Raw genomic sequence first — 27,023 nt, forward strand, 5'->3', positions numbered from 1 at the left:
ACGGTTGCCAAATATGACCAACTACTCCATCAGTTTTGCACCGACATTGGACCGCGTACGGATTTCGACTCGAAAGTCGATGTCATGCATACGGTTGTAAGTTCACAAGCTTCAGACAGAAATATAGATATGCCGTGAAGCCAAGTTAGTTCGGCACACCTAGAACGAGTTATATATTAAGTCACAAGGCCATGAGTCGGTGTTCTTGACGCAATTTCCGATGCGAGCGCTGACAGGTATTTAAAAAAAGTGCATCTGGTTTATCATATGTTACTATTGATATTTTACCTTGTACACTGAGCCACCACATGCTCTAGATGATGTCGCGAAAAGACAGCTTGTACTAGTAATGCTTTGATCAATTACTCGAGAAGACACAAGTTACTGTCTCGCTGACGTTCCCACCCCAATAGGAAGAGCCGAGGATAACGAGCAGCAAGCATTGACACGTCGCCCAGCTAAGAACGACGTATAACCATGCTCTCCCCACTGATAGGGCGGCGACTTCCGTGGCGAAAGTACTGACAGTTGTGAGACAGCCGCAGTAGCCGTCAATCAGGCCTTGAAGTACGTCGCAACCGTTCGGTGACGGGGGACTCTGCGTGCTTTGTAGCACGTGAAACGTCCCGATGAGCGCGGTGCCGACTGCATTGGCAGTGAAAGTGCCAAGGGGAAACAGTTTCAGGAGCGGGTTGACTTTGATGGACAATGTGTAGCGAGTCAAGGTTCCCGGGAACGAGAAGAGGATAGCGGCGGTAGCTTGATGTCGGAAGCTAGGCGACATTCGGAAGTAGGCCGGGTAGGCGGCGGCGTATATGAACACCGAGACGGCAGTGAACGTGTATCGCAACCACTGAGGTGGAGGGGGGAATCGAGGGATGTATTGCCCAAAGACGGCCGCTAGGTGGGCCCCAAACGACACGGCTGACAAGGAGATAGCTATGGTGAAGATGGTTTTACCTAGTCCATCGATGACCTGGAACTTACGTCAGCCGAGTCTACGCTAGCTATTGATAACTTACATCTCTTAGCCAGTCGTGGTGAGCATGAGTAGAATTCAACCACGACGTGAACACATCCAGCTGCCAGCTGGAGAATGTGGTAAGGGAGCCACAGAAACCTGTCGTGATCGCAGTGTATAACGGACCATAACTCGGAGGCCGTCAGTTTGGCTGGGCATGATAGACAGAGATCACCAGACTCACAATTGTCCAATGGGCTCCCTCATCCCAATAGCGAAACCCATCACTAAACATCCAGCCGCTTGAACCCATGCCAGAGGATATATTTCCCGCCCATCGTAGGTTGTCAAAGCGAGGAGCCCTACCCGAGCAAGGGCTCCAAATATTGAAGCAGGCATGAGGAGCGCGATAACATGGGGAGAGAACGGATGGTAAACCTTCGCTGGCGGTAATTTTTCCTCATTGCCAGGAGGCATGTCCTCGGATATCAAGGACCTGGCATCCTGCATCGAGCCCCGCCGTTCCAACTCGGACTCGAGAGGGCTGCGCGGGTCGGAGGCACCACCAGCCTCAGGAGGCGTCTTCTCCGTGACTGAGCTCGCCTGGGTGGCACTGAGTCCATCCTCTGTCGCCATGCTAAAGATGCTAACTCGATGTCTGGTCACAGCCGTGAGGGTCTGGTGAAGAGATGTCGCGAAGTGATCATCCCACAGGAAACGCCAAAGAAGCGGGAAGAGAAACGGATAACAGGCGCTTACGATACACACCTTGCTGACGCCGTGCGACCGTCAAGAAACTACCAGCTATTCCGGAATCCGGACTCAAACACTCACGCAAGGTCACACACCAACGCAGAGGATATACTTTACTAAGAGATATATTGCCGCACCAGTCAACGCTACAGGGAATACATGTCCGAAGGCGCGAAGCTCGCATCCCAACAAGTGCCGAGAAGCACAAGAAAAGTGGGGGAGAGCATTATAACCTTCGTCTCTTAGGCAGAGTACTCTTGGTCCTGCCATTTAGCTGAACAGCGTGCATATCGTCTAGCTGACTGCCTGGGTAAGAAATGGACCGTGGTTGTAAGATGAAAAGCCAGCAGAATGGCAGGCGACCATAATATAGTGTCGTTTAGGGCAGGTCGGAACCCACTTGATGTTTCCCAGAAGGCTTTTCCCGCAGTGCGCAGCGCAAACGCGTGCAGCTGTAACAGCGTGCAAGAGATCCGCCATATCCGGGTGCTATCCAAATGTTCTGCGGAGCCGCACTGGTACGACCTTGCCGTAGAGCCCCGTCACAACCTGTGCCTCGATCTAACCGCAGGCGTCGTCCCCTCATCAAGACATGTGCCTTGCCGGGCCTCACTGACAGTCGGAACAGCGGTCTATCTCGCACATATATTACCCACGGATCTTTTGAGCTTGGTTAATAACCTCTCTTCTAACATCCCCTTCGGTAAACGTCACCGTGCTCGGGTCGTCCGATGAGCAAGGCCGATCCAGACATAAGCCTGCCTTCAACGACCCACCCCACGACCCCCGCTTCTACCACCACCATCCGCATGCAGCATAGTTCAGCCTTGCCAGTGTTCTACTGGTTCGTCTTTGGGTGGTACGAGCCTCTTCTCGCAACCGGGGGTGCACTAGGAGCCCTGCTATATCCAGAGCAGGTGAGTCGAGGGCGTCCGTGGATCTCCAGCAGGGGCTTTATGAACGAATCCGCAGGTGTACATACAGCAGGCACCGTGGCCGCAAGACGAATTACCTCAGGGCCCGTTGCCTAGGGCCGCAGTGGTGACACTGCTCCAGCTCGCACACACGGTCGGCCTGCTCGGCCTGCTCAACTTCTTCGTCCTCTGGGCTGCCCGGAAATATCTATGGTCACAGCCAGCGATACAAGAGAAGATCGTCGGTGCCCTCCTGACCCCATTGCTCTTGGGGGACTTTCTCCACATCTTCCTAACCCTATGGGCAATTGGAGACGATAGGTGGGAGGTGCAGAAGTGGCAGGGGACACTATGGATCACCATTGTCTCAGGGTTCACACTGATGATTCCGAGACTGGCATGGCATTTAGGAGTGGGGAGGTATATGGACAACAGGGATGGGCGGCCGGTGAAGAAGATCTAAATGTACCTCCTACAAGGACTCAGAAGCGGCATCCTCCACGGACTGAGGCAGGGATATCATCTAGATCTATATAGAGAAGATTAGTACTTGCTTCGACGAGGGCATAATGAATATTCCGTCATATTAGATCAAGGAGGAATCACTGTGAACCATGCGCTATCGAGAAGCCGTTCGAGGTTCACTCCGACCACAGTTGAAATCATACGGAGGAAAAGGGTAAGGAGAACACTTGCCGATTGCCAATCTTTCACTCGTGTTTGTTCGTTGCCTTCGTTCTCTCGTTAGCGTACGGCACCTCTCTGGAACTCTCCGCCACGGCCTGTACAACACTTTTTGCGCGACGTCTTCGGAATTCCCACCAGTCCAGCGCCCATGTTTGGAGAAGACCAAAGGCGGCGGAGGTTACCCAGTACAGCTGTATGCTCTGTACGCGCCATCAGTGTTGAACGGCGATGCAACGCATAGGGACGTACTCCCGGGACCAAAAGCGCAATGAGGATACGCCCTACGGACGCCACGCGCAATGACGCTTGAAAAATCTTCTTTGGCTCAATGACAGTCTCTCCCGCTGCTCGCCGTTTTGTAGTCCACTCTGCGACCTGCTGTTCACGTGCACGGGCCTCCGCGGTCATGAACCACCGAGATGCGTCTACGTTTGCAAAGGTGATGACACCAAGTATGATGGGGAGTGTTCCCGTCGGGTCACCATGTGACAAGGATGTGAAAGTCAAGAAGGACTCAGAGTCCAGGACGGTCGGAGGCGCAGAGACCCTACCGAGCATCATCGAGAAGCCTACGAAGAGTGGAAGTTGGCTAAGCGGTGGTATGAGCATTGTTGGCAAGACCGAGCAGCCATGCTGTTTCGCAAGCTCTTTCTGTCGCGCTTTTATCTGAGGGTGCACATAAGACTTAAGGCATCTGGAACCGCAGGTCGGACGCACCAGTGACTGCGCTCGCCCTGCGTGCTCCTTCATAGCTTCCTCTCTGTTTCCTCGGAAGCCATCCCTCTGCATCTCCTCATGGACCTTTCGCAGTATTGCAGGGCGTTCCGCTTTGAGTAGCGGGATCACGACTTCTTCCGTTTTCCTTTGACGTTTCCGGGCCTGAGTGGGTTAATACCAGAGCGTAGGTGACTATGCAGCTCACATACCCAGATAGAGAATGGTAAGGTCAGTATTGTCCGGGTGGCGACAGTCAGAAGAATAATTGTCCCTGAGTATGGTGGAATATACTCTGGAAATGGAATTGCGAGTGCGAGGTCGAGGAAACCCTCGGAGGCTCGTTGTATTATGTCGGTTGTGAAAGCCCTACGCTTGCCCACAATCTCCACTGAAGGTTTTCGTGGACTTCGGATACGAGCGACATGCCGTGCCGCGGCTCGAGTGGTGAACGGGGACAAGACCAACATGTAATCTGCTTCTCGCGAAGTCGCGAGCGCCAGATGAGTTCTGCGCTTTCACGATTAGAAAGGTATCGGCTTCGAGACTCACGGCATTCATACGAGATCTCCCAGCCATCATCTCAGGGAACACGGTCAGCTATATGAAATGAATATGGTATGCATTGGTGGAGGTGGCATGTCGGGTCGCAAGAGGGAAGAAAAACCATATGGTGCTACAAGCATATCATAAAAACAGCGAAGAGCCCTCTCTCCCAAACTAGCCCCCACCAGCCTAGCTTCTCCAGCCGTCTCACTCCTGAGATGTACACTTCTATGTTTAGAAGGTCAGCTGGTGAGGGAACTGACCCTTTGATAGACCCCAGCTTGCCCGAAGGTATTTAGAAAGGTACTCGGTCTTCTTGACCGCGGCAATGACTGCAGAGTCAACGGCCTTCTGATCAGCAACCCTGGACTCAGGGAGTGCCTCCTTCGCCCTGGGCTTTCCGTCATCAAAAAACTCCTCCTCCGCTGAGTTCTTGCCTTTGGAAGTTGGCTTAGCGAAGTAAGCATCGTTGATCTTCTCGTCAACCTATCCAGATTTCCGTGTGAGAACTCCAATCATACGAGAATGTTTTGATGACTTCGCACCTTGAAGTCGCCGAGCTCGACCTTGGTGGAGGTGGCAATAACGTACGCCTGATTGACCCGACGGAGAGGGACACCGTTAACCTTGTGTGGGCCGGTAACCAGCAACAGCCCGCTCTCCAGTTGCTTCAGGAAAACGACACGCTTGCTTGCGAAGCGGCCAGCAAGGAGGATGAGAATGGTACCGGGGGTGATGGATGTCCGAAGCTTGGCGGGTTTGGGGTTCTTGCGATTCTTCTTGGGCCGGCGAACGTCCTCAGCAGGGTAGAAGCGTGCCGCCTTTTGAGTGGGGACGAGACGAGTGCTGCCGTTGTTGGCACCGCCAACCTGCACCTCCTTGGTGGGAGCGGCCTCAGCAGCAGCCGGCTTCTCTGATTTTTTCTGGCCCTTGAAGAGGCCGCGGCGAGCGAAGACTTGCGAGCGGGACAACCGTCCGACGCCGACGACGAGCTCTTTGCTGCGAGCCATCTAGTGCAAAGTGATCAGTAAAGGGTCGGGACGAATAGGCTCACTAGTTCAGGAGTAGTGCATCATCCGTCCGGCGACTTCGACATCCAGCCTTGGATTCTTTCTCAAAGTCTCTTTCGACTTCCCAGCAGCATCGCAACTTCCTCCAGCATACATTCCACGCCCGAACAGTAAGAAACGATGCTCACTGCGTTGATCTTAAGGGTTGTTGAAAGTGTTGACGGCCTCGACTGTCTGGCTTGGGTTAGCGTGACAAAGCGTTTCCGTGACGAGTGTTACAGACGCCGTGACAAAGCATCGGTAACAAATAGTGAGCGACGCACCGGTGCTTTGATGCTCGGGCCGACTATCCGACGCACCTCGGAGCAACGACAGACCGACGTCCCAACTTCACCTTCACCTGCCAACATTTCGTGCTGTATGCGCAATATGACCGTGGAGAGCCCGCAGGGTATGGGGATACAGAGTTGCTTGTAACTTCTCCTCTAACCTTGATGAGGTAGAATCCGTCACTGATGACCGTAATGTTATCTTCCTCGACATCGACAACACCCTCTATTCGGCGAGCTCAAAGATTTCACAGGCAATGGGAGAGCGTATACATGGTATTGCAATCTCATTGGTGTATCTTCTTTTTCTTACTAGCTGCTATGATCAGCCTACTTTCTCAGTCTTGGTCTGGAGCGGAATCGTGCCACCGAATTGCACCATAAATATTATACGGAGTACGGTCTTGCTTTGAGAGGCCTAGTCAGACACCACGAGATCGGTGAGGTAGCACGACCTCGCTCTAACATTCCCTCGATCCCTCGCTTACTAGAATACTAGATCCGCTTGACTTCGACAAGAAGTGTGACGGATCTCTGCCACTGGAGAATATGATCAAGCCCGACCCCGATCTTCGAAAGCTGCTGCAGGATATTGACCGAAGCAACGCTAGAGTCTGGGCTCTTACGAACGCTTACAAGACAGTGGGCAGGTTTCTGCACTCTTGCCAGCCTACACTGACCCAGATTACAGCATGCATATCGCGTCCTCCAAATCTTGGGGGTCGACGACCTGATCGAGGGGGTCATTTATTGCGACTACGCAGATCCCAAATTCTCCTGCAAGCCCGAACCCCAGTTCTACCTTGACGTGCGTGCCGGCCATACCCTATATACCTATCCTGGAAGACTGAGCGAGAAATCACCGTACAGGCTATGTCGAAAGCAGGTGTCGAGGATCCTAAGAGGTGCTTTTTCATCGATGACAGCCGGAACAATGTCGCAGCTGCTGTTAAACTTGGGTGGGGGCGGTGCGTTCACTTTTGTGAGGCGGGCCTAGAGACCGTGGAAGGCGGCAAAACAAGACAGATCGGCGCGGACGGGAAGGACGCCCTACCTGAAGCTACCGTTATCGGTCGACTGGAGGAGCTGAGGACCGTTTGGAACGATGTGTTCAAGAAGAGCACAGACGAGTCGTTGACACAGATGTGAGGCGGATGCCGATGTACAAATTCAAAGTTTAGAGTAGAGAACATGGAACGCATTATTTAGTCGTAATACGACATGTGGGAATAGATAGAGTACCCCGCGATAAATGCATGTAGCTCGATACTGATGCTTGATTCCATGCAAAGCCTTGCATAATGACTATCGGGGAGGTTAAAAGAGCATGACGGCAACGACATGAGCGCTCTCGTCTACTTCGAGTGCAACACCATCGAAGCCCAGTAGCTCTACAAAATACGGCTCAGTCACTTTCACAGACATCCTCTCGAGAACTCACCGGTGCCTGAGTTTGGCAAGGTCAGTCCGTCTTCCTCGTCTGTGCGGTCCAGGCGCATTATAGGCGGGGTTTCACCCGGGCTGAGAAAATGTCTGATATCCTCAAACTATGTCGAGTGAGTGAATAGTCGACCTGTGAGATACAGGGAACGTACGCGGTCGTAAAACCACTTGCGTGGTGGTGTGTCTGGTAATAATTAGACTAGCGCAATGATCCTGTTAGCTACTACCTACCATCCTCGTCATCTTCCGGTAGTCCTTCTATCGCCCATGGACAGCGCTTGTATCGCTGAAATAACGGCGTGCCGGGCTGACGGTGTCAAGTATTTGCGAGGAGATGGACGACTAGGCTTACCAGATTTGTGTGCAGGATGATCTTCTTGACTACATGTGTAGTCCCTCCTATGAGGAAATCTATCCCATGCTGAAAATAGTTGTAAAAATCTGTACAGCCTCTTCAGTAAGAGTGAAACATCTAATAGAACAAGAGTCAACTGACACCCAGTGTCTACGTCTGGGTCATCTTCTTTCGATTTTGAATGTATGTTCATCCTGTTATCTTCTCTATAATGCACGCGTATAGGAGTCCCCAGTTCGCACGTAAGGTCTTGCGCCGTGGTAATCCCTATGCGAACATGTACCGGCGGACTAGAGGAAGGGTAGAAATTCAAAGCGATACCGTCATGCACCTTCCGACACGGTTATCCGTGAGTGCATTCTAATGGTGGTTGGAGGGTTATATACCTTCACAGTGACACTCTCGACGTCGCCGTACATGGCGTCACACACTTGGACCTCGGAGAGAACGTCCTCCGACTCCTCGGACGCGCTTTTCTGGGAGATGATGACACGTTTTACTTCCTGCATTTTCTCCTCAGGGTGTGGAGAAGTGGGTCTCAGAGGATCGGCACGCCCATCCTCCTCAAAGCTGAACCATACACCAGGATAACGTAGATCATCACCCGCGTATGTGGGCCCAAACGCCCTGCTGACACCCACCCTTCTTAAGACTTCTTGAGGGGATGATAGTACCATGTTCTTGTATCGCAGAGTAGCAGGAGGATGAGGATCCTGCAACTTCTTCAGGCAAATGGTATGCAAACGCTGGTGCTTGCCCGAGAATAAGAGGTCGAGATGAGGGCGGAGATGCAGTATCACAGGACTAATTGGTGAGTCTGGATCATACTTCACATCAACTTGTGGAAAGGAGTGTGGATCATTGCGCAGCATGTCGAGCACCGTCCACAAAGACATGCCTACATTATCTGGGTTAATCGACACGCTGTCGGAACTTGGCATGCGACGTACCAAGCTCGAATTGTCCGAGGCCAATTCCTGGCTTTATCTCAACGTCCAGCTTTGGATACATATTCCGCTCGATGGGAGGTAGTCAAGCAGTACTAATGCCAGTTGGACGACGCAGTCGAAGTTAAACGGTCGCCCGATGACTAGGGGAGCAAGCAACCTGCATTTGGAATCTAGGCGCCCATTGATCCCGACGTCTACACGGTACCGTCGCGTCGCGTCGCGTTTGACAACCTGCTCCAGGACCGCCACCATCGTTCCGCCTCCAAAAATTTGCTCCACAGTTCACAGATTTACTAAACAAAAAAACGGTGAAAGTGCTTGAATGGCGGATCCGAAACAGAGAGCTATCATCAAAGTATGTCCTATGCGTCTCACGGGCGACTCAAAACTGGAGCCGTTTCCAGGTCTTTCGAAAGTACAGCCATTCTCTCGGACCTGAGGCTTTAGAATTTGTTGAAGAGATTCTTGAGCGTCACGAGATACCTGAGGATCAGGTTGAGCAGTCTGTTGAATGGATTGCTAAGGAATACAATAAGCAGGATGGCAAGTGCGACTTCAGATTTGTGTTTGCCAGGCTGACTCCTCTACAGACGCGCAGATGAAGGTCTCCCTTGAGGTCCTTCAAAGAGTGTATGATACGTTTCAAGAAGGAAGTGACATGGCAGATGGCGACTTTCTTGACCCAGAGAGCCATCTATACTTCATAGATGCTTTCGAGATGCCATTGTGGAATTGGTCAACGGAGCGTAGTGCGTTTGAGAGGTACGTGTCTTGCGCCTATAATGGCGAGGTACGAAACTAACCTTTCTCCAGAGCTCTTGCGCCGTTGACTGGATCAGGCTCCGCGGATACCCGCATCTCGGCCATACGAAATCGCCTCAATATCATCAAACAAACGATTCTCCGAAACGACCACTTCTCCCCATCGACTATCGCCGCACGGGATCGAGAGCACTTGTTAACGGTGTGTTCTTTTGCTAGCCGGTCAAGCTGGGCTGATTAGAAAGATAGCTACGCTCGACGAAACAACTGCTGGGCCGCGCTGGCCAAAGGTTCCTCCTCTTTGGCATGCTTTCCCACTCAAAGGAAGGAAAAATATGCCTCGAAGACGAAGATGGGGCCGTCGAACTTGACTTCTCGCAGCTGGTGTGCACGGCTTTTGCTTCGGGTTAAATGCCAGATTATCAACATCATCTTCAGGATCAGCCGAGCGAAGGCCTCTTCACCGAAGGCTGTTTTGCCCTTGTGGAGGGTGATTATACCGACGAGGCAACTCTGCAAATCATCGCTATCGGCCATCCGCCGTGCGAGAGCCGTGAGGCGGCGAAGTCAATATACGGCCATATCGACTTTCTGGGGAAAGGTGCAACAACGCTAGCCGAAGATGTATGTTTTCTGACCCTGTTCCGTAATGGGATCGGTCTGATATGGCGCGAATCAGAATCAGCTAGCAACCCGACTGCGAGAAGATTGGCCGGATCTTCGTTGCTTTGTGCTTTCAGATGTCTGGCTAGATCATCCAGACACGATGCAAGGGCTGAAGAAGCTTTTTGACAACTGCGTGGAGAACCAGTTTATTCCACGTCTTATTGTCTTGTGTGGAAACTTCAGCCAGCGCGGCGTTGCACAAGGAAATTCAAGAGAAATCAGAAGATATCAAGGTAACTCCCGCGCAGCTTAGCCCATCACCACATCACCATATCACCTAATCGCCTCCGTAGATGGTTTTGATTCGTTGGCTGAACTTATTGCGTCATATCCGGTCTTCACTCGCCAAACGCATTTCATATTGGTTCCTGGACCTCGCGACATCACGGTTAACTCTATTCTTCCTCGCAAGCCTATTATATCTTCGTTCACGGGCAAGCTAAAGAGCAAGGTTCCTAAGCTCCATCTTGGGTCCAACCCGTGTCGGATAAAGTTGTGCGACCAAGAACTCGTGATTTTTCGGGAGGACCTCATGGCCCGAATGCTCAGGAACCTCGTCGGTGTGAAGCCCGACGTTCGCGAGGACGATTTGAAACGCTATGTGAGTCCCACGCCCACGCTTCGGTAACCTCGTTTTTGACCGTCCCCCAGCTCGTGCAATCCGTCCTCGACCAAAGTCATCTAATGCCGCTCACGACCTCTATCCAATCGACACTCCCAGAATATGATCACACGCTTCGTTTGTATCCGCTTCCTACGGCGGTGCGCCTCTTCTTATGTAGTCGGGTGCACGCTTCTGACCGATTGTTAGGTTGTCCTTGCAGACAAGTACGATCGTTACCAAATGACTTACGAAGGGTGCCATGTGTTCAATCCTGGCAGCTTTCTGGGGAACTCCTTCGGTTTCTCAGCCTATACCCCAGCATGCCGAGAGTCCGAAGAGTGGTACGTCCGGAACACGATCTTGCATTTGCAACCATTTTTCTGAGTTGGTGCCTCAGTGTGCTCGGTTTCGACGGTGATGGTTGACCGCAAGCGAAATTCCCGTCGCATGGTAGGTGCGGTTGGTGGCAAGATCAATTTTGATCATGCTTCGCATGTAAAATTTCAGCTGGGGGGAGGCCGATATTTGGTGAAAGGTCTATTCCACGTCCGTGCAGGCCTGGCATTCCGTAACATTAGAATCCTGCGCGCATCAGGAGCAATTAATAATACTGATATGTCGGTTGTCCAGTGCTTCTCCGTCTGTGCCCCCCTCACTGTGCCTGGTGCGCCAAAATTAAAAACACTGGAGAGCTTGTCCGACGGTGCATAACAATTTCAGAGCAAAGCCGCGAGTGATTGTGGCGTCGGTATGTAACATCGCGTTATCCCGCCAGCCGTGCGAAGGAGCAACTGAGTGGTGGGCCGGTGGTGAAGGAATGTGCATATAAGCCAGGTCAGGGGGTAGCTCTATCGTTCGCTGCCCCGCTGCCCCATCGCCATGTTCAGCACAAGCCAGCTTCTACTCCCCTCACTCGTACGTGAAAGGTCTAACACCGTCTTGCACCTCATCTTAGCTGGTGTCATTCCGCAGGCTGGCTGTGCCTACTTCTACACTTGCGGTCCACGGGGGAACGTCGTTCTACTTTTCGCGACGTTCATCTATGTCGCTCTCACCGTTCAGGAATATCTCTCCACCGGTCGCATCCTGTCTGCGCTCTTCCACGCGTCGCTTGCTCTGGCCGCGCAGACTCTACTCATCATTCTAGCGACGGCGTTGTACCGGTTGTCACCGCTCCATCCTTTGGCAAAGTTTCCAGGGGGGTTGCTTGATAAAGTGACTGACCTGAGGCTTGCCTATATCACGTACAGTGGCAGGAGGGGGGCGCACGTAGTGGCGCTTCACGAGAGGTACGGTGTTATCGTTCGTATAGGTACGCCTCTTCGGCCCGGTCGCGATTGAGTGGCAAATGAAAACTGATCCGCCATTGTGACAGGCCCGAACAAACTTTCGATAAACTCTGCTGACGCCGTCCATTCCATCTACGCGTCATCTCAAGCGTTTGACAAGGCGGCAAGCTACAGGCCGGGCCGCATCGGAGACGGCTCACTCTTCTTCGCACGCGGAAGAGCGGAGCACTTGCATCGCAGGCGTATCTGGACCGGAGCGCTCACCAGCACAGCGTAAGTCGGTCGCCGAGCGCGACTGCCTTTCTCTCATTTTCGCGCACAGGATACAGCAATGGGACGACATCATGAAAGCCCGCACCGAACAGCTTGTCGAGTGCATCGCGAGAAGACAAGATTTTTGCAATAGTGTCGACTTAACATCTTGCCTCGACCACTGGGCTTTTGATTTCGCTGTAGGTCTATCTGACCGTATTGTGCTCGATGGTCCGCTGAACTCGTACTGTCAGGGTGACCTCATCTTTGGCACGGAATGCAGCCGCCCTGTATGTCGAAACGATTCGCCCTGCTTTTTGCGCCCCAGCTGACCGGCCCGCCAGGAACTCATGAGGGAAGGCGACCCGGGAGATGTGGTTCGTAATGCGCAAAAAGCAATCCTCGCGTTCGAGATGTACGTTTACCACACCTCTACCGTGTCCATGACCACTCAACTCTACCCAACAGCTTCGGCGAGGTCCCTGCCCTCGCTGACATTTTGTCGGGGTCGCCCGCCACAGAGGGCTACAAAAAGACGGAGAATTTTGCCGCTAAGTACCTGAAGGAGCGAGTAAAAATCAGCTCAGAAAATAGCTGGGATCTATGCTCGTTCTTCGTGAGTCGCTTTCTCGTGTCAAGGCCGCTCTATGCTGACGTTCGATTAGTTGGCTCAACGTGAAGAATCTCAGCACTCTCCGATGTGTGAAGCCGATCTCAACGCGGACACTGTCCTGGCTCTCGAGGCAGGTTAGCAGCTGAGAACATTGAAGATAACGCAGACACTCAACATCCTTCGTCCAACAGGAGCAGACAGTACTGCCGGATTCCTCACGCTCATCATGTTTTACCTATTGCGCCATCCAGAGACATACGAGAAGCTCAAGCACGAGCTGGACGAGGCGTTCCCGACAGGCGAAATTACCGCAGATCAGCATGCGTATCTGGCTGAACTCCCCTATTTGGCTGCCGTAGTCAACGAAGGCTTGCGTCTCGGTTCTGGCTATTCCGGCTTCTTGCGCGTCGTACCCAAAGGCGGGGCAGTGCTGGATGGTCAGTTCATCCCGGAGGACACTATCGTCGGCATCCCCGTTCACGCCCAGCACATCAACCCCGACAACTTCTGGCCTGCACCCCGCGAGTTTATGCCTGAGCGATGGTTCGAGGACGGGTTGGGGCCCGGGATGGTCACGCGTCAGACCGCTTTCATGGCATTCCAATTTGGTGAATCGTGTTGCATCTCGCATTTTGTCGCAGCGCTGACTCCGTTGGTTCTACATCAAGGTCCGTTTAGCTGCCCAGGCAAGGCCTTCGCTTACCGCCAGATTAACGCCGTCATCTCCCACGTTATCCTTGCCTATGACCTTAGTTTTGCGCCCGACTTCGACCCGCAAGCGTTTGTCAAGGGGTGCCTCAACACAAGGACGAAAATCATTAATTACCACCTCAAGGCGAAGGCGATACGGAGGCAGCACTACTAAGTTGAAGTAACAGAGTGCAGTTCGATTATGATAATTCGTTATAAGTTACTCCGTTTATATTACACCAGATGAATATCGCTTTTTATATAATTTGCAAACAGCCTCAGGAAGGCTCCATCACCATGTAGCGGATTCTGAAGCTGTTCAGTGTCAACTTGGCTGATCCATGGCGATGCCAGAAGGGAGCTCGACGTCACGGCGAGTCTGCCAACTATTGGTGTAAGAGGAAGCGAATTTTCTATTCACGAGGCGTGGAATAAATCCTGACCAACTAAGACTTTAGGAGACGTCGAGAGAGGCTTGGCTCCGCTTTGGACTCGGACAGCCAATAGTCAACTTTTCCACGTCAATAGCCATAACAGCGACGTGCGTAGTAACGCGCAAGTCACGGTGGGCGCGCGCTCGCGCCACTGCGCCAGGTAATGCCGCCATGTCTACGACTGAATGTCTGTTCCGACCGGAGATTGTCATGCTACAATGGTCGGGCCTCCAGGCACTCCGTGGTCCTTGTTGCTACTCACAAGTCCGAGCCGGACGACCGCCGGCGTCAGTCAATAGCGGCGCTTACCACTATGTTTAGAATATGTATGTGCAGTGAGTTCTGCTCGCACTAGTACTCTTCTATGACTACAGCTTCGAATACCTCTGAACGAATGGCTGCCGCCTGATGCAGTACATTCCCCATTGTCAAGCTGAGCGCACGCTCCGACTGATTGTTTGGTTATTGGCCGTCTTCACATACATGGTCGACGCCAAATGCAGACAGTGCCACGTATTCAATTTTGGTGGCTCGCTGGAGTACTGTTTCCAGTTTCTCAGCTCAGATCGACGCAGGCAGCCTGAAGAATGGTACGTGCGCAGAACCGGTGCGCTTGATCAATCTCGACGATGACGTTTTATTTACACCGGAAACGTCAGTTGCACGGCGGGCGCGTGGGTCTACGGCTCCAGTTCATAGCCCGCTTGGAGATGACGCCGAAATGTGCGCGTGGCGCCTGATGCTCAGTAAGATCAAAGTATTTGCGCATCCAGCTAGTCCCTGACTGTCCTACTAGCGGCTAGGTATTGCATGCCTGCAATCGTCGCCTACCCTATCAATATGAAAAAGATTCTTGGCAGAGCCATGCAGAACAATATTGGCTCCGGACCCGAAAGGAGCGGACCATAACAATGTTGGACGTTCCGTTTGGGGCATATAAACCCAGTCAATGCCCATCGTACTGGGAACGAGCCGCCACCTCACCATATCATGACCGGGCTCGGCATAGGCCACATCCTGCTCCCTTCTCTCGTAGGTGGAAAATTCGACATCATGGTCGTCTCGCATATCTCTAAATGGATGTTGACTCGTAGGCTGGCTGTGCCTACCTTTATTCCTGCGATCCACGGGGGCACGTTATCCTGCTTGTTGCTCTTCTCATTTACGTGGCCCTCGCTGCTCAAGACTATCTCTTCACCTGTCGCATCTTGTCCGCATTCCTCCATGCGTCGCTTGCCCTTGCCGCGCAGGCACTGTTGATCGTCTTTGCAACGGTGTCTTATAGGCTATCGCCGTTCCACCCGCTGGCACAGTTCCCAGGGCCCGTGCTCGACAAAGTGACTGGTCTAAGACTCGCTTACTTCGCGTTTACTGGCAGGAGGATGCCGTACATAGCAGAACTTCATGAGGAGTACGGAGTTATTGTTCGCATAGGTGAGTTGCTTAGCCTCTGTTCTGCGCCGTGGAAAGTTGATTCATCACTGCAATAGGCCCCAACAAACTTTCGATAAACTCTATTGATGCCATCCATCCTATATATGCATCATCTCAAGCGTTCGACAAGGCAGAGAGCTATCGGCCGGGCCGTGCTGCGGACGGCTCCCTTTTCTTCACACGCGGAAAAGTGCAGCATGGTCGACGCAGGCGCATCTGGGCTAGCGCACTCACTAACACAGTGTGCGTACACCGAACACTAGGCATGATCGCTCTTCTGATCTATGAACAGGGTACAGCAATGGGATAAAACTCTGAAGCTTCGCACCGATCAGCTGGTCGAGTGCATAGCGAGAAGACAGAACTCACATGGTGTCGTCGACTTGAGTCTTTGTTTTGAGCACTGGGGTTTTGATTTCACTGTGCGTGCTTAATCCTAGTTTGGTGGTGTCTATCAAATGAACATCACACTGCTAGAGCGATTGGGCGTTTGGGGCGGGATGTAGTGGTATCGTGCGTGGAGAGAGTCCACCAAGGTCTTGACGACAAACTGACTGATCTGCCAGGAATTCATGCGAGATGGCGACGTAGAAGGCGTCGCCGAGAACGCCAAAGAAGCGATCGTGATCTTTGAGGCGTGCGTTCATCCTCTCTGTGCGCGTTCATGACAACTCATCGTGCCTGGCAGCTTCGGCGAAGTGCCCGCACTATTTGACATCATCTCGTCCCTACCTGTCGCAAAAAATTACAGACAAATGGAGAAACTTGCTGAAAAGATTCTGAAGAAGCGGCTGAAGACCAGTCCACCCAACGAGTGGGACTTGTGTTCGTTCCTGGTGAGTTGACGCACTGTCACGATGTAGGACTGGTCTGTGCTAAAACTCGGCTAGTTGGCACAACATGAAGATCACCAGTATCCTCCACTCAATGAAGACGATCTTAAGGCAGACACCGTTTTAGCTTTCGAGGCAGGCACGTAGCTTTGCATTTCGGAGACAGGGTAAACGCTTAGCCTATTGTTGATAGGGGGAGACACAACTGCGGGACTCCTCAGCATCACCATGTTCTATCTCCTGCACCATCCAGAGGCGTATGAGAAGCTCCGGCACGAGTTGGACCAAGCCTTCCCAGCCGGTGAAATCACCTCAGATCAGTATGCGTCCCTAGCCGACCTGCCCTACTTGGCCGCCGTTGTCAATGAAGGCTTGCGCTTCGGTGCTGGCTTCCCTGGGTTTCCACGCATCGTGCCCAAGGATGGTGTCGTGCTAGAAGGACGATTTATCCCCGAGGGCACCATCGTCGGCGTGCCTATCTATGCGCAGCACATGAGCCCCGAGAATTTCTGGCCTGCACCTCGGGAGTTCAAGCCTGAGCGGTGGTTCGAAGATGGGCTCGGGTCCGGGACGATCACACGTCGGGCGGGGTTCATGGCGTTCCAGTTTGGTAAGTCGTGTCGCATTCGATGCATCACTGCGGTACTCATCTTCGTTGTTGCGTCAGGTCCTTTTGGTTGCCCTGGCAAGGCCCTTGCTTACCGCGAGATTAACGCCGTCCTTTCCCATGTGGTTCTTTCCTACGACCTCCGTTTCGCTCCCGGTTTCGACCCAGAGGCGTTCCTCAAGGGATGGGCAAACACGAGGACCACCATGACAAAATACCATCTTAGGGTGAAGGCGAAACAGAGGCAACATTAGTTTATGATAAGTAACGAAAGGTCTCAGATTCTTTGTGACGAACGAACATGGTTATACCTACTAACTGATAAGCGGCGTGTCAATTTTACATTATACAAGCAATGCTATTCCAACAATTATCTGCCAGTGCGGACGGCTTTGATGAAACTAGCGCAGCGCTCCGCTACCATAACCACGGGAGCCTGCGGATGAGCAGACGGTACGACAGGAAAGATACTTGCGTCCGCTACTCGCAGGTTGTGAACTCCGTGGACCCTCAGTTCGTCGTCTACCACGCCCAGCTCCTGCTCAGGCGCCATCCGACATGTCGAGGTGTAGTGGAAGATCGTCGTCATACGCTGTCTGGTAAACCGATCAAGATCTTCGTCGCTCTCGCTGTCGGGCACCAGCGCGTCGCGCATGGAGTAGCCCTGTTCCCGGCACTTCCTCCCGATCGCGAGCCCGAGCCGGAGCGCCTTCCGGAAGACCTCATAGTCTCCCGGCTCGCGCAGGTAGTTGAGGTCGCATATCGGCCGGTCGTGCGCGTTGAGAGAGCCGAGTCGGATGGTGCCCGCAGACTTGGGTTTGAGAAGGATACACACCAGAGACAGGGCTCCCTCGCTTTTGTCGAGCGGCACGTCAGGACACATGTTGAACGGCATGCCCGTGAGCTCGATGTCGGGGAGGTTGTCAGGTGAATGGCTGTCTGCGCCAGCTTCCAGTCCTATCGTGGTACGGGACTCTTCATCGAGCAACTTGCTCAGAGCGAAGACGGCCATCTGGGGGTTGGGGGACAGCAACCAGCCTTGCCCAGTTACAACGTACCGCAGCAGCTCCCAGATGACTCGAAGAGGGTTGTGCTTGAGCTCGTGCAGTGAATCCTCGCGCGGAACCTTGTAGAGGAGAGATACGCATGGGTGATCCTGCTATGTGATTTGCCTGAGCTTCGACACAGGACTGTAGTACGTACACAACTTACGAGGTTGGCACCTACCCCGGGCAGGTCTCGGACGACCGCGATCCCGAGCTCCTCCAGATGACCCTTAGGTCCGAGTCCACTAGGGCAAAGATCAACACAACGTAGGTCGAACAGTGGCATGACAAGTCTAACCTCAACATGAGTATTTGAGGCGTTGCGATAGCACCTGCGCACATGATGACCTCTCTGGTGGCTGAGGCATAGCATGAAATAGCGGTACTGTTCGAATTGAGCATGCTGGGCTCTAGATACACCCCTGCGACTCTAATCTCGTTATCGTCATCCTTCAAGTCGAGTCGAGTCACGATGGACTCAGGACAAATAAAGAGATTGGCCCTAGACGTGATTTCTGGGGGAAGAAAGGCGTCGAATGTCGAGTGCCGGCATCCGCTCTCGTCTATCGTCACATCGAGAAGTCCGCATGTGTAGGGAGGTACGGCGGGATCGTGAAAGTCCTTTTGACGAGGAATGCCGAGCGATTCCGTGGCTTCAAAAATTCTGTAGTATACAATAAGAAAGCTAGCTCGTGACAATACTAATCAAACTCGTACTCTTCCGTATTTCTGAAATACACTTCTGGTAGATGGCGGTTGCGCCATGGGCCTACAGAACGTAGGAGTTAGGCAACATGCTACGAGAGGTATCAAGGATAGTGCGCCTGTAGAGCCTCGATGCGAGGCTGATGTGTTGCTCGAAGAAGTCTCGGATTTTCGGAAATACGGCTCTACGTCGCTCCAGCTCCATCCTTCGCGGCCGTTCGAAGCCCAAGCGTTGTATTCTCCCGGGATAGAACGAGTGTAAATGAAGGCGTTGACTTTGGAAGTGCCCCCTAATGCTTTGCCAGAGATCATTCTTTTCGTTCCAATCTCTGTCGCCACGGCATTTGTAGTGGATGCCCACTGGTATGTCGGGGAGCGAGCACTGCGAAAGTCCGTGGAGAGCAGAGGGACACGCGAGAGCCAGGAGTCGATAATAGGACCGCGTTCAATTAGTAGAACGCTAACGCTGCTGTCCTCCGTGAGACGGGAGGCTAGTACGCATCCTCCAGTTCCGCCTATATCAACATTTAGTCGTCGAGGCCGGCTGAAACAGTGCGATGCGTGTACCCACCGCCTACGACGATGTAATCGTACGGTTTCTGGTCCACCTCTTCGACAGAGTATGTGGCGTATCTACGAGATACGAAAGGCCACATCATGTCCCCAAGTGGGTGGAAGTTTGCTGCGAAAAGTAGCGCACTGTGCTACGCTACGGTTTACACACGCATCCCGTTGATTGCCGAGACACCATGGGTAAACGCGGTGAACTAGCCTGTACTTGCGAACTCTGCGCCCTTGGCCAGCGTATTGAGCTATTGCAGCGAACAGCATTGCTTACAAGGCATCCATCGAATGTCTACGGTGAGCATGATGTTAGCCTATTTTGCTCGATCTACACATCTGCGGGAAAGGCACCTATAATGTTTGTATATGTTATGATTAGAAGCCTTTGCCAAGCAAGAGCAAACAGAAGAGTCTGCAGCCGCAGGGAAATTCGAATTAACATTGGTTATTAATGACCACTCAACCCAAGCACTTCCAATGCACATGGTTTCTCGGCCTTGCGTTCACACCTGGTCATATAAGCACGAGTGAAGTATGTTCTAATGCTTCTAGCGCCCCAACACAACACCTGCCGGCCCCGGCCCCGGCTATTCCTTGATATGAAAGATAGGCATGGCGCGTGAGGTGCGTCAAAACTTGAAGCATCTGGTCAGCTGCAGTTACCGGCAGAGCATCTCGTACTTTCAACTGAAGACTGACTACAGCTGGCTACTAACGCTCTGGAAGAGGCGTTCCAGTATCGTATGTAGAGCCTTTCTCGTCTCGCGTACACCAAAATTAACCCGCATGAATCTCTAGATAATCTCACAAGTAGCCTCAACAATGACAAGGAGCCGATTGCCGCGTGCCTCTGGGTCTATGTCGCGGCTGGTTTGTTGGAAGGCGACATATGCTCCGCCGAAACAGCCAATGGGACGCCTGTTGAGACTTCTGTACGGTAAGTAGTTTCTTTATAGCAAGTTATTATCTTCGGGATCGGCATTGGAAGAGGTTCGGATTGAGGCACAAGTTCTTGGGGAGGTAGATGTGCAAGTTTTGCCTTTCACACCAATCTGTGCTCACCGCATACAGTGAGCGCCAGCACGAGGCTGGATGGAGCGAACTATCGAATAAATTTTCGCCTAATTAACAGGCCTGGGAGTGAACTATTAAATAAACTTCCACCTTATTTACGGGCCTGGTGGGATGAGGTGAGCACGGTGCGCTACAGCGTTGTACACCGATTCACACCACCACTGTGCGTTTCGAATCAGTTCCTAGGAAAAGCTGACAGCAAAGCAGAGTAATCTCACGGAACTGACGCGAAACCCGCCTCACGCCAACCGCAGCTCATTGGCGTCCACCCCGACCACCAGTGTCGTGGGCTCGCTACACAGCCTATATCTCTCGCGCACTCAAAGTGCCGAGCGGTGACGTCTTTTTCCCGCCAGCTGCTAAAACGGCGAAGGTGCTAGTGGGACCCTAGGCTCATGCTGCGAACATAAAGTGCTTGCTCGAGACATAGCCCTAGAACAATCAGCCCTTGTCCTCGCTGTTCATGTTCGCTCCTAACTGCAGAGATCCAGCGGAAGATCCTGTATACGAGTCTCTCGGCTATAGTGCGTTGTGTCAGCTCCTGTCAAGACGCCAAGCGGTACCGTCTTGAATATGTACTAATCTCATGGAGAAAAAGTCACAATGACTAGCTCTATAATTACACTACTATGGCCATGCTGTGGCTTTCGTTATGAATTATGTGTATAACAAGATTTGACAGGATGCTGTTGCGGGCCTCACGAGACGAATTATGAGTCTGCGCCGACAGTTGCCACAAAACTCGACAAATCGCTCGGAAGGCTGTCGTACGGGTTGCCGCCGTTTGCCTGAGTGTCATCAGTAATATAGAGCGACCCAATGCCATCTGTCACGAGCTGGTCGATGAGGCTTATCGGAGGACTGGACGGCGCATCATGGAGGATGACAGCCTGCTTGGCGGTTGGGGTGCTGCTTCCAAGTGAAAGCTGAGAGGGGCTACGCGAAGCGACACTTCAATAAGCCTCAGTCCCATACAAGCGAGAGCAAGCATGTACCTGAAGTCGGAGTAAAAATCCTCAGCAGTCACGATTTGGTCGGCGATTGAGAAGAAGCCGTCATCTTGAACATTCGTTCCAGGGTTTAGAATGACCTATCAAGCAAATAGGATTAGACATAGCGTAGCTGCGGTGTCACGTCCCACTTACAAAACCGTTACTGTCATCGAAGCTTTGCCTGGCGGTGTTCACGAATGCTGTGTACGTCGACAGCAGGTCGCTAGTCGTCTCGACTTGGTCGAAGAAGATGCCATCCAGCCGGTAGGCACTGTCCCATCCCGCATAGGTAGAGACATCCGCATCGACGTCCGACTGGCTGCGAGACCCGTACTCCGTGAAGACGTAGCCTATGGTCCTGACATTGGGTTGACTCTTCAGCTGAGGAACACAGCCCTGGTAGCTGGAGGAATCGGGCTGCGAGCCAACCGCTCCTGGGCCGCTATTCGGATTAATGATGATGATGAATGGGACCGAAGGGTTCGCAGAGATCCTGTAGCACGAGGTACGTGAAAATGTCCAAGGTGCTCGAGTGCACGAACGTACACGTTGAGTAAGGAAGCCCAGGCAGTGCACTGGGGTGACTGTCCCGGAAAGATGTAGAGTGGTACGAGAACGCCAGTGCCGGCAACAGCAGCGGCCATACTCGCAGCAAGTGCGGCAAAAACGGCTAGCCTTGCGCAAAAAGACATCCTATCGAAGTGCTCTGGCGGCGCAACCTTCTCGCACGGGAATTGGCTGCTTGTGAGCTGGCAGCAGCAACATTAACAGGCAAGCTATATATGGAGCAAGGCACCGGGTTCTCCTGCCTCCTGCCCCCCTGGGATTGGAACACGTTGGTGAATGCCACCTGACGGTAGTACGTCAAAGCCCAGGCATCGGTAGCGTAACAATTTGATATGGATCTATAGTCCGGCATGAGTCAGCACATGTAATTCGGCGGTTCTGGGCTGAGCTAGATGCCAGGGTCTGACCAAATGCGAGTGAGCAACGATGAAGACTGTGCACCATCTGCCAACCAAGGAGCATGGCGGCAGAACCCAATCTATGCATGGTACAGCTAGTGGATGCCAGAAGCCGAGGAATGCTTTCGAACACTCAAGGCTCCACCTCCAACAAACCTCATGATATTTCGCATGCGATGATTCAAGTTCGAGTTGTTGCATCACTTGCTGATATTTCGGCAGTGATTCTGCTCTTCTGCTGGTAACATTACGGCAATGGTGTACGGCAACGGAAGAGTGCAGCATGCAGCAGTTAGAAACGAGGTGTCCCGAGGGGCACTGAGTGATGTGAGCACGACGTGAAAGTGGGGGGCCCGGGACCTTGAAATCCGTAAATGGCAACTTGCAGCTTCGTGGCTGAGATCAAGAAGCCTTCATTCTCCGCTTTGCCCTTCGCGCCTTGCTCTCGACCACTTCACTTAAAGCTGTTCTTCCTGTTCCCTGCAAAGCCGCGATTGCTATCCCTCTTATTCTTGCAACATGGAAGAAGAAGATTCACAGGCTCGGTTTACCGCGCTCATCTCCGGAACTGCTGCTGACAAGCTGCCGAGAGATAGCTACATCGCCACTTCTCTGAAACACCGCTTGGGAGCAGGAGTGCGCGAAATGTCGCCAGGCGTGTATGGAGGCCAGAATACACGTCGTACGTTGCTTAGCGTGGGGCCCGGTGGGAAGACGAGCGGCGCGTCGCACGCAGCCCCCGGGGACCTCGTCCGCCGCGGCCACCGAGATGGACAGCGTGCTAGCCTCATTAACGCTGCAAGGTTTTCTTCACCTTTGATGCAGACAGATGGAGAAAGACTTAATGAAGATCTCCGACCGCATACACCCGGAGAAGCTATGTTGACGAGCTCTCGACCCTCGCAGCCAAGAGAGCTCGTAAAGCTCAGGACGAGTAAGAGCTTGCACCAGCGGTCGGACGCGAGCGCCCCTCGTACGGAATATCACGGTATGCCCTCTCCGGTGATGATCCAATTGGGGTGATTTAGTGCATATATGCAAGGTTCTGGCAATCCTGGCGGCGGTCCACACCGCCTGACGACACACGACAATCTCCCATACCCTCCTACACACTCCCGGAGCGCGTCAGTCGCTAGCTTTGGAAACTCCGTCCAAGATGAAGATATCTCTTCTATCATGATGAGGGGTGCCAACGATCTGAGAAATGCGAAATACGAAATGGAGGAGCTGGTATGCCCCTGATATCCATTGTGCCGTGCGACATCGCGTTGAGTCAGTCCTCAGCGTCGTGAGGTGGCTTTTCTGAAGACGCAGATCGATTCTACGAAGAGCGAGAAAGTGGAACTCATGCAACGCATCAAGTCAGTGAAGGATGCAGCGCGGCAGGGATTGGAAGCGACCTCCCGGAGGTGCATATATCTTCCCGTCTCTGATTAATCTGTGCTGTGAGACTTATCTATCTCGTATAGCTTGGGAGGGATGAGAGCTTCCATGGATGGTTTAAAAGCCCAATCTGACGAGACCTTTGCATTCTACATCCAGGCAAAAGCCGTCATGCCAGACGTCAAGGAACTCCGAGAAACTGTGTCAGAATCCATTAAAAGTGTGTGGAACGTCGCGCTGTTTCTGCTGTGTACATATAACATGGGGCTAGGTCTTGAAGCAGTGCTTGACGAGGACGGGCACTTAGTAGAGGTCACGAAGACGAAAGAGGTTTTGACCGAACTCAATCTACGATGCACAGGAAGTAAGCGCTGTTTCTATTCGGCTGCACCTTACTATATCGTTGACCTCGGAGTATAGCTATGCAGGTTGCAGAGATGCTCCGCGAGAAGCTCCAGTCCGTCGGCGCAGATCTTATTGAAGCCAAAGATCGCGTCGCAGAACTCGAGGGCATTCAAGCTGCGGACATAGATACATTGCGCTTATCAAGCGTCCGTCTTTCGGGAGCTAGTACGTGTACCACTGAGGTAATACTCCGTGTTGACTAACGGCGTCGAAGACGAGCAGATCCAGAAGTTCGCGGATGCCATGAAGTGTCAACAGACGGAACTGCATGACGCATTGATGGCCTCTGCTGAGCTGGAGGCCCAGCTCTCCAGCGCGAATGAGCGGTGCGTATCGCAAACACGGGTTTTGGCAAAGTGTGCCTGACTAGGTTGCTACAGTGCGGAACAACTTAGTCAATCGATCCAGAACAAGGATTCAGAGCTGGAAGCTATGACCCAGCTTCAGTCCGAGTAAGTTGCTGATAATCTTATACCTTTCATAATTTGACCTCTTCAGGGTTAAACGACTAGAGCAGCTCCTCGGAGAGCGTGACACGCAGGTGGTCGAGTTGAAAGCTCTTCGAGAGAGGTGAGCGGACTTGCAGCAAAACTCTCATGCTTGCTTTGACAGTCCCTCAGCTTTGACAGCTTGACTACGCGTTCTACCGAGCAGCTCGCGCAAGTTTGCTCTCTAGAGGCTACCATCCAAGCGAGGACCGAGGCCATTGCACAGCTGGAGGGCAGGTAAGCATCGCTCATCTCTTATTCTGTGTACCTGTACCGACAATCTGTCAGGATCGCCAACAAGGAATCGCAGTATCAGGAATCACAGAACGCTCTGCAGGCTGTCAAATACGAGCTAGGTAGTGCGACAACCCAGGTAGCAAGCCTCCAGAGCGACGTTACGTGGAAATCGGAAGAGCTCAAATCGCTCGAGATGAAACTGGAATCTTCCATGGCGGAGCTGCTGGAGCGTCAGAATGAGGCCGATCGACGCAGCGAAACGTACGTACCGTCAAGATGATTTGGTACATAATCATATGACGTCATTCTAGGATGCACGACCTCGAAACCAAATATCAGGTATGCTCGCCGATATATTTCTACAATTTCTTGGCTGATTATTATCTCTAGGTGATGGAGGAGCGCTATGAGACTCAGCTAATGACAACGAAGTGCGCACAGGGGACGCAAGTGGAGCTCCAGGTTGGTGCACATCTATACGGCACCACTGTCTGTTCACCCTGAACTTGCTATAGGACCGGCTCATCGAAGCGGAGAAGAAATTCGCTGTACGTCTGATAAATCAGGCTTATTGTATACATCATCTAATCCCCGCTTGTATTGATAGCACGATCTCGAGATGGTCACGGGAAAATCTAAGGTTGAGATCGCCGTCTTAGAACAAGAGAAGGCCACGCTTCAATCAAGGGTCAATGACCTCGAGGGGACCGTACGTGCTCAGCGAGAGGAGATAACCACAATCAAAGCGGATTACGACGGGCGCGTAGCAAAGCAGGAGGACAACAGCCGCGTGCAGCTGGAACTCGCAGAGAAGCGCATCGGCGATGTGCAGTCAGCTCTAGACCAAGCTCGAGCGTCCGTGAAGAGTTTTGAGGAACAAATTGCCTCAGGGAAGCAGGAGATCTTCACTCTGCGACAAGAACTTCGGGAAGCTAGGCTCCCCGATCCTGCTCATAAAGATGCCATCGATACGCTGACCGGTCAGATTTCGGCGCTCCGCCTGGAAAACACCGAGCTTGTGCTGCGTGCCAGGAGTATCGATGCGCGTTACAGGACAGGGGACCTGGTGAGACTCCCGGGTTGTCAGGGGCGACAACTTTAATAATATTTCCTTCCCGCAGAACGAAGAAGAGAAGACGTTCATTAACGCGCTTATTCAAACTTCACAGTCGATCCACGAGCAAGAACTAGTCTCTAAAGGCAACGAACTTAGACGCGTTTGTGTATCCTTCTATTGCCCCTACTGTCGCTTGTCCTATATTTTATTTAGCGCGACAACACGATCAAGGAGCAGCAGACCCGAATACAGGTGCTTGAAGGAACCCTTGCTAAGCACCTCAAGGCGATGAGCAAGCCGATCGCACTACCTGTTACTGCCGCTGAAAACCGGTCGCTGATTGACCCCACTGTATGGGTTGCATCGTCGGATAAAAGCAAGTCTCCGCCACAGACGGCCGAGGAAGACGTCACTGTAAGTGTGCCGGAGCACTTCAAGTTCTATACCGTGCAGGCTTTTTATTTATTTATCCTGTATCACCATTCTTTCCGGGCAGTCCACAAATGTCGATAACACCATGACCGCCAGGCCTACTCCAGCACCTGTCCGCCCCGTCGCCAAGCCTGCTTTGACAGCCGTGCCGCAGCCCGATCCGAACACCAAGGCGCGTGTGGCCCGAACACCTGCCCACCTGCGCCCCTTCGCCCCAGCTGGCGCTCCAACCACGAAGTCCTCGCCTGCACAACCTAAGAAAGTGCCGTCACCTGCGGGCATGCCCCCTATGAGTTCGAGTCCGCTGGTATACCCACAGCCGAAGACGCCGGCTGTCCGCGGCCTTGGCGGCGGTGCGAAGAAGACAGTAGCGATCGCCCATAACGCCGGGCAGAGGGCAAATTTCCGACGACTGGACACTACAATGTCCGATGACATCCAGGACTTCGAGGACAAGAGTCGCAAGACTAGCCCGGTTGGTACGCCTCCGGAGGCGAACTCCGCGGAGCCTACCCGAGCGAGCAAGAAACGAGACAAACCTTCGGACACTGTCAGTCCTCCAGGAAGTGGGAGGTATACAAAGCGCCTTGTAAGTAACTAGGGTGTCCGCGTAGGCATCGCGCGGTACTGACTCCGAAGCCGGACAGAGAACCAGCATGCGAAGCCGGGCCCCCATCCAGCAGGATGAACCTGTTCTGAAGGTAAGCCCTCGAAGTGCGTTCCGCTAATACCGCTTATACTCGTGCCTGCAAGCGTATCGACAGCTCGCAGGTGAAGTCTAAGACGAGGAAGCGTCGTGTTTGAGACTTGAAGCCTCCACCCGGCAAAC

At 52.8% G+C, this 27,023-nt stretch overlaps 13 protein-coding genes across 13 annotated transcripts; 7 read left to right on the plus strand and 6 right to left on the minus strand.

Annotated features, from left to right (window-relative positions):
• Positions 1–96: 96 nt before the first annotated feature.
• PHACADRAFT_136574 (uncharacterized protein) lies at positions 97–1,471 on the minus strand (the record flags this gene model as incomplete). The annotated part of the gene is made up of 3 exons (XM_007391713.1): positions 97–976; positions 1,023–1,152; positions 1,206–1,471. 3 exons carry the CDS (start codon positions 1,469–1,471, stop codon positions 359–361), a joined length of 1,014 nt encoding a protein of 337 aa, XP_007391775.1. The 3' UTR covers positions 97–358.
• Positions 1,472–2,308: 837 nt separating this feature from the next.
• Positions 2,309–3,234, plus strand: PHACADRAFT_249493 (uncharacterized protein). The gene is made up of 2 exons (XM_007391714.1): positions 2,309–2,631; positions 2,687–3,234. Exons 1-2 carry the CDS (start codon positions 2,446–2,448, stop codon positions 3,089–3,091), a joined length of 591 nt encoding a protein of 196 aa, XP_007391776.1. The 5' UTR covers positions 2,309–2,445; the 3' UTR covers positions 3,092–3,234.
• Positions 3,235–3,431: 197 nt separating this feature from the next.
• On the minus strand, positions 3,432–4,358 carry PHACADRAFT_58328 (uncharacterized protein; the record flags this gene model as incomplete). The annotated part of the gene is made up of 4 exons (XM_007391279.1): positions 3,432–3,515; positions 3,565–3,981; positions 4,033–4,194; positions 4,242–4,358. Coding segments are annotated over 4 exons (780 nt in total), but the record flags the coding sequence as incomplete, so codon positions are not given.
• Positions 4,359–4,626: 268 nt separating this feature from the next.
• PHACADRAFT_249494 (uncharacterized protein) lies at positions 4,627–5,858 on the minus strand. Its single transcript, XM_007391715.1, has one exon. It carries the CDS (start codon positions 5,583–5,585, stop codon positions 5,091–5,093), a length of 495 nt encoding a protein of 164 aa, XP_007391777.1. The 5' UTR covers positions 5,586–5,858; the 3' UTR covers positions 4,627–5,090.
• Positions 5,859–6,014: 156 nt separating this feature from the next.
• On the plus strand, positions 6,015–7,063 carry PHACADRAFT_191528 (uncharacterized protein; the record flags this gene model as incomplete). The annotated part of the gene is made up of 6 exons (XM_007391716.1): positions 6,015–6,036; positions 6,089–6,190; positions 6,244–6,354; positions 6,414–6,556; positions 6,606–6,722; positions 6,785–7,063. The coding sequence occupies 6 exons, from the start codon at positions 6,015–6,017 to the stop codon at positions 7,061–7,063; spliced, it is 774 nt and encodes a 257-aa protein (XP_007391778.1).
• A 166-nt stretch (positions 7,064–7,229) lies between these two features.
• Positions 7,230–8,710, minus strand: PHACADRAFT_249497 (uncharacterized protein; the record flags this gene model as incomplete). The annotated part of the gene is made up of 8 exons (XM_007391717.1): positions 8,663–8,710; positions 8,099–8,610; positions 7,854–8,043; positions 7,710–7,798; positions 7,589–7,664; positions 7,510–7,541; positions 7,356–7,461; positions 7,230–7,305 (listed from the first exon to the last, which is right to left on the minus strand). The coding sequence occupies exons 2-8, from the start codon at positions 8,606–8,608 to the stop codon at positions 7,232–7,234; spliced, it is 1,077 nt and encodes a 358-aa protein (XP_007391779.1). The 5' UTR covers positions 8,609–8,610; positions 8,663–8,710.
• A 138-nt stretch (positions 8,711–8,848) lies between these two features.
• On the plus strand, positions 8,849–11,119 carry PHACADRAFT_181204 (uncharacterized protein; the record flags this gene model as incomplete). Its single annotated transcript, XM_007391718.1, has 11 exons — positions 8,849–9,017; positions 9,067–9,205; positions 9,253–9,424; positions 9,476–9,626; positions 9,674–9,808; positions 9,863–10,048; positions 10,104–10,323; positions 10,384–10,691; positions 10,742–10,852; positions 10,902–11,035; positions 11,092–11,119. The coding sequence occupies exons 1-11, from the start codon at positions 8,985–8,987 to the stop codon at positions 11,117–11,119; spliced, it is 1,617 nt and encodes a 538-aa protein (XP_007391780.1). The 5' UTR covers positions 8,849–8,984.
• A 454-nt stretch (positions 11,120–11,573) lies between these two features.
• PHACADRAFT_205387 (uncharacterized protein) lies at positions 11,574–13,805 on the plus strand (the record flags this gene model as incomplete). Its single annotated transcript, XM_007391719.1, has 9 exons — positions 11,574–12,006; positions 12,070–12,256; positions 12,306–12,435; positions 12,490–12,525; positions 12,580–12,650; positions 12,704–12,851; positions 12,901–12,982; positions 13,040–13,456; positions 13,517–13,805. 9 exons carry the CDS (start codon positions 11,574–11,576, stop codon positions 13,711–13,713), a joined length of 1,701 nt encoding a protein of 566 aa, XP_007391781.1. The 3' UTR covers positions 13,714–13,805.
• A 1,157-nt stretch (positions 13,806–14,962) lies between these two features.
• On the plus strand, positions 14,963–17,100 carry PHACADRAFT_25314 (uncharacterized protein; the record flags this gene model as incomplete). Its single annotated transcript, XM_007391245.1, has 10 exons — positions 14,963–15,004; positions 15,067–15,406; positions 15,463–15,649; positions 15,699–15,828; positions 15,884–15,919; positions 15,973–16,043; positions 16,095–16,242; positions 16,297–16,382; positions 16,461–16,849; positions 16,907–17,100. The coding sequence occupies 10 exons, from the start codon at positions 14,963–14,965 to the stop codon at positions 17,098–17,100; spliced, it is 1,623 nt and encodes a 540-aa protein (XP_007391307.1).
• Positions 17,101–17,216: 116 nt separating this feature from the next.
• PHACADRAFT_85753 (uncharacterized protein) lies at positions 17,217–19,253 on the minus strand (the record flags this gene model as incomplete). Its single annotated transcript, XM_007391720.1, has 5 exons — positions 17,217–18,005; positions 18,059–18,137; positions 18,191–18,545; positions 18,687–19,112; positions 19,169–19,253. 5 exons carry the CDS (start codon positions 19,251–19,253, stop codon positions 17,217–17,219), a joined length of 1,734 nt encoding a protein of 577 aa, XP_007391782.1.
• A 606-nt stretch (positions 19,254–19,859) lies between these two features.
• On the plus strand, positions 19,860–20,615 carry PHACADRAFT_86126 (uncharacterized protein; the record flags this gene model as incomplete). Its single annotated transcript, XM_007391721.1, has 4 exons — positions 19,860–19,906; positions 19,976–20,098; positions 20,171–20,402; positions 20,490–20,615. Coding segments are annotated over 4 exons (528 nt in total), but the record flags the coding sequence as incomplete, so codon positions are not given.
• A 330-nt stretch (positions 20,616–20,945) lies between these two features.
• PHACADRAFT_191536 (uncharacterized protein) lies at positions 20,946–21,871 on the minus strand (the record flags this gene model as incomplete). Its single annotated transcript, XM_007391722.1, has 4 exons — positions 20,946–21,171; positions 21,231–21,325; positions 21,381–21,720; positions 21,774–21,871. The coding sequence occupies 4 exons, from the start codon at positions 21,869–21,871 to the stop codon at positions 20,946–20,948; spliced, it is 759 nt and encodes a 252-aa protein (XP_007391784.1).
• Positions 21,872–22,711: 840 nt separating this feature from the next.
• On the plus strand, positions 22,712–26,981 carry PHACADRAFT_169695 (uncharacterized protein; the record flags this gene model as incomplete). Its single annotated transcript, XM_007391723.1, has 19 exons — positions 22,712–23,180; positions 23,235–23,422; positions 23,477–23,601; positions 23,662–23,795; positions 23,847–23,939; positions 23,996–24,145; positions 24,195–24,306; positions 24,361–24,432; positions 24,479–24,550; positions 24,601–24,705; positions 24,757–24,966; positions 25,017–25,044; positions 25,096–25,167; positions 25,221–25,253; positions 25,313–25,771; positions 25,827–25,922; positions 25,976–26,176; positions 26,259–26,744; positions 26,809–26,981. 19 exons carry the CDS (start codon positions 22,712–22,714, stop codon positions 26,920–26,922), a joined length of 3,219 nt encoding a protein of 1,072 aa, XP_007391785.1. The 3' UTR covers positions 26,923–26,981.
• Between the last annotated feature and the right edge of the window lie 42 nt (positions 26,982–27,023).

This window comes from Phanerochaete carnosa (genome assembly GCF_000300595.1).
Source record: "Phanerochaete carnosa HHB-10118-sp unplaced genomic scaffold PHACAscaffold_2, whole genome shotgun sequence".
Taxonomy (NCBI): Eukaryota; Fungi; Basidiomycota; class Agaricomycetes; order Polyporales; family Phanerochaetaceae; genus Phanerochaete; species Phanerochaete carnosa.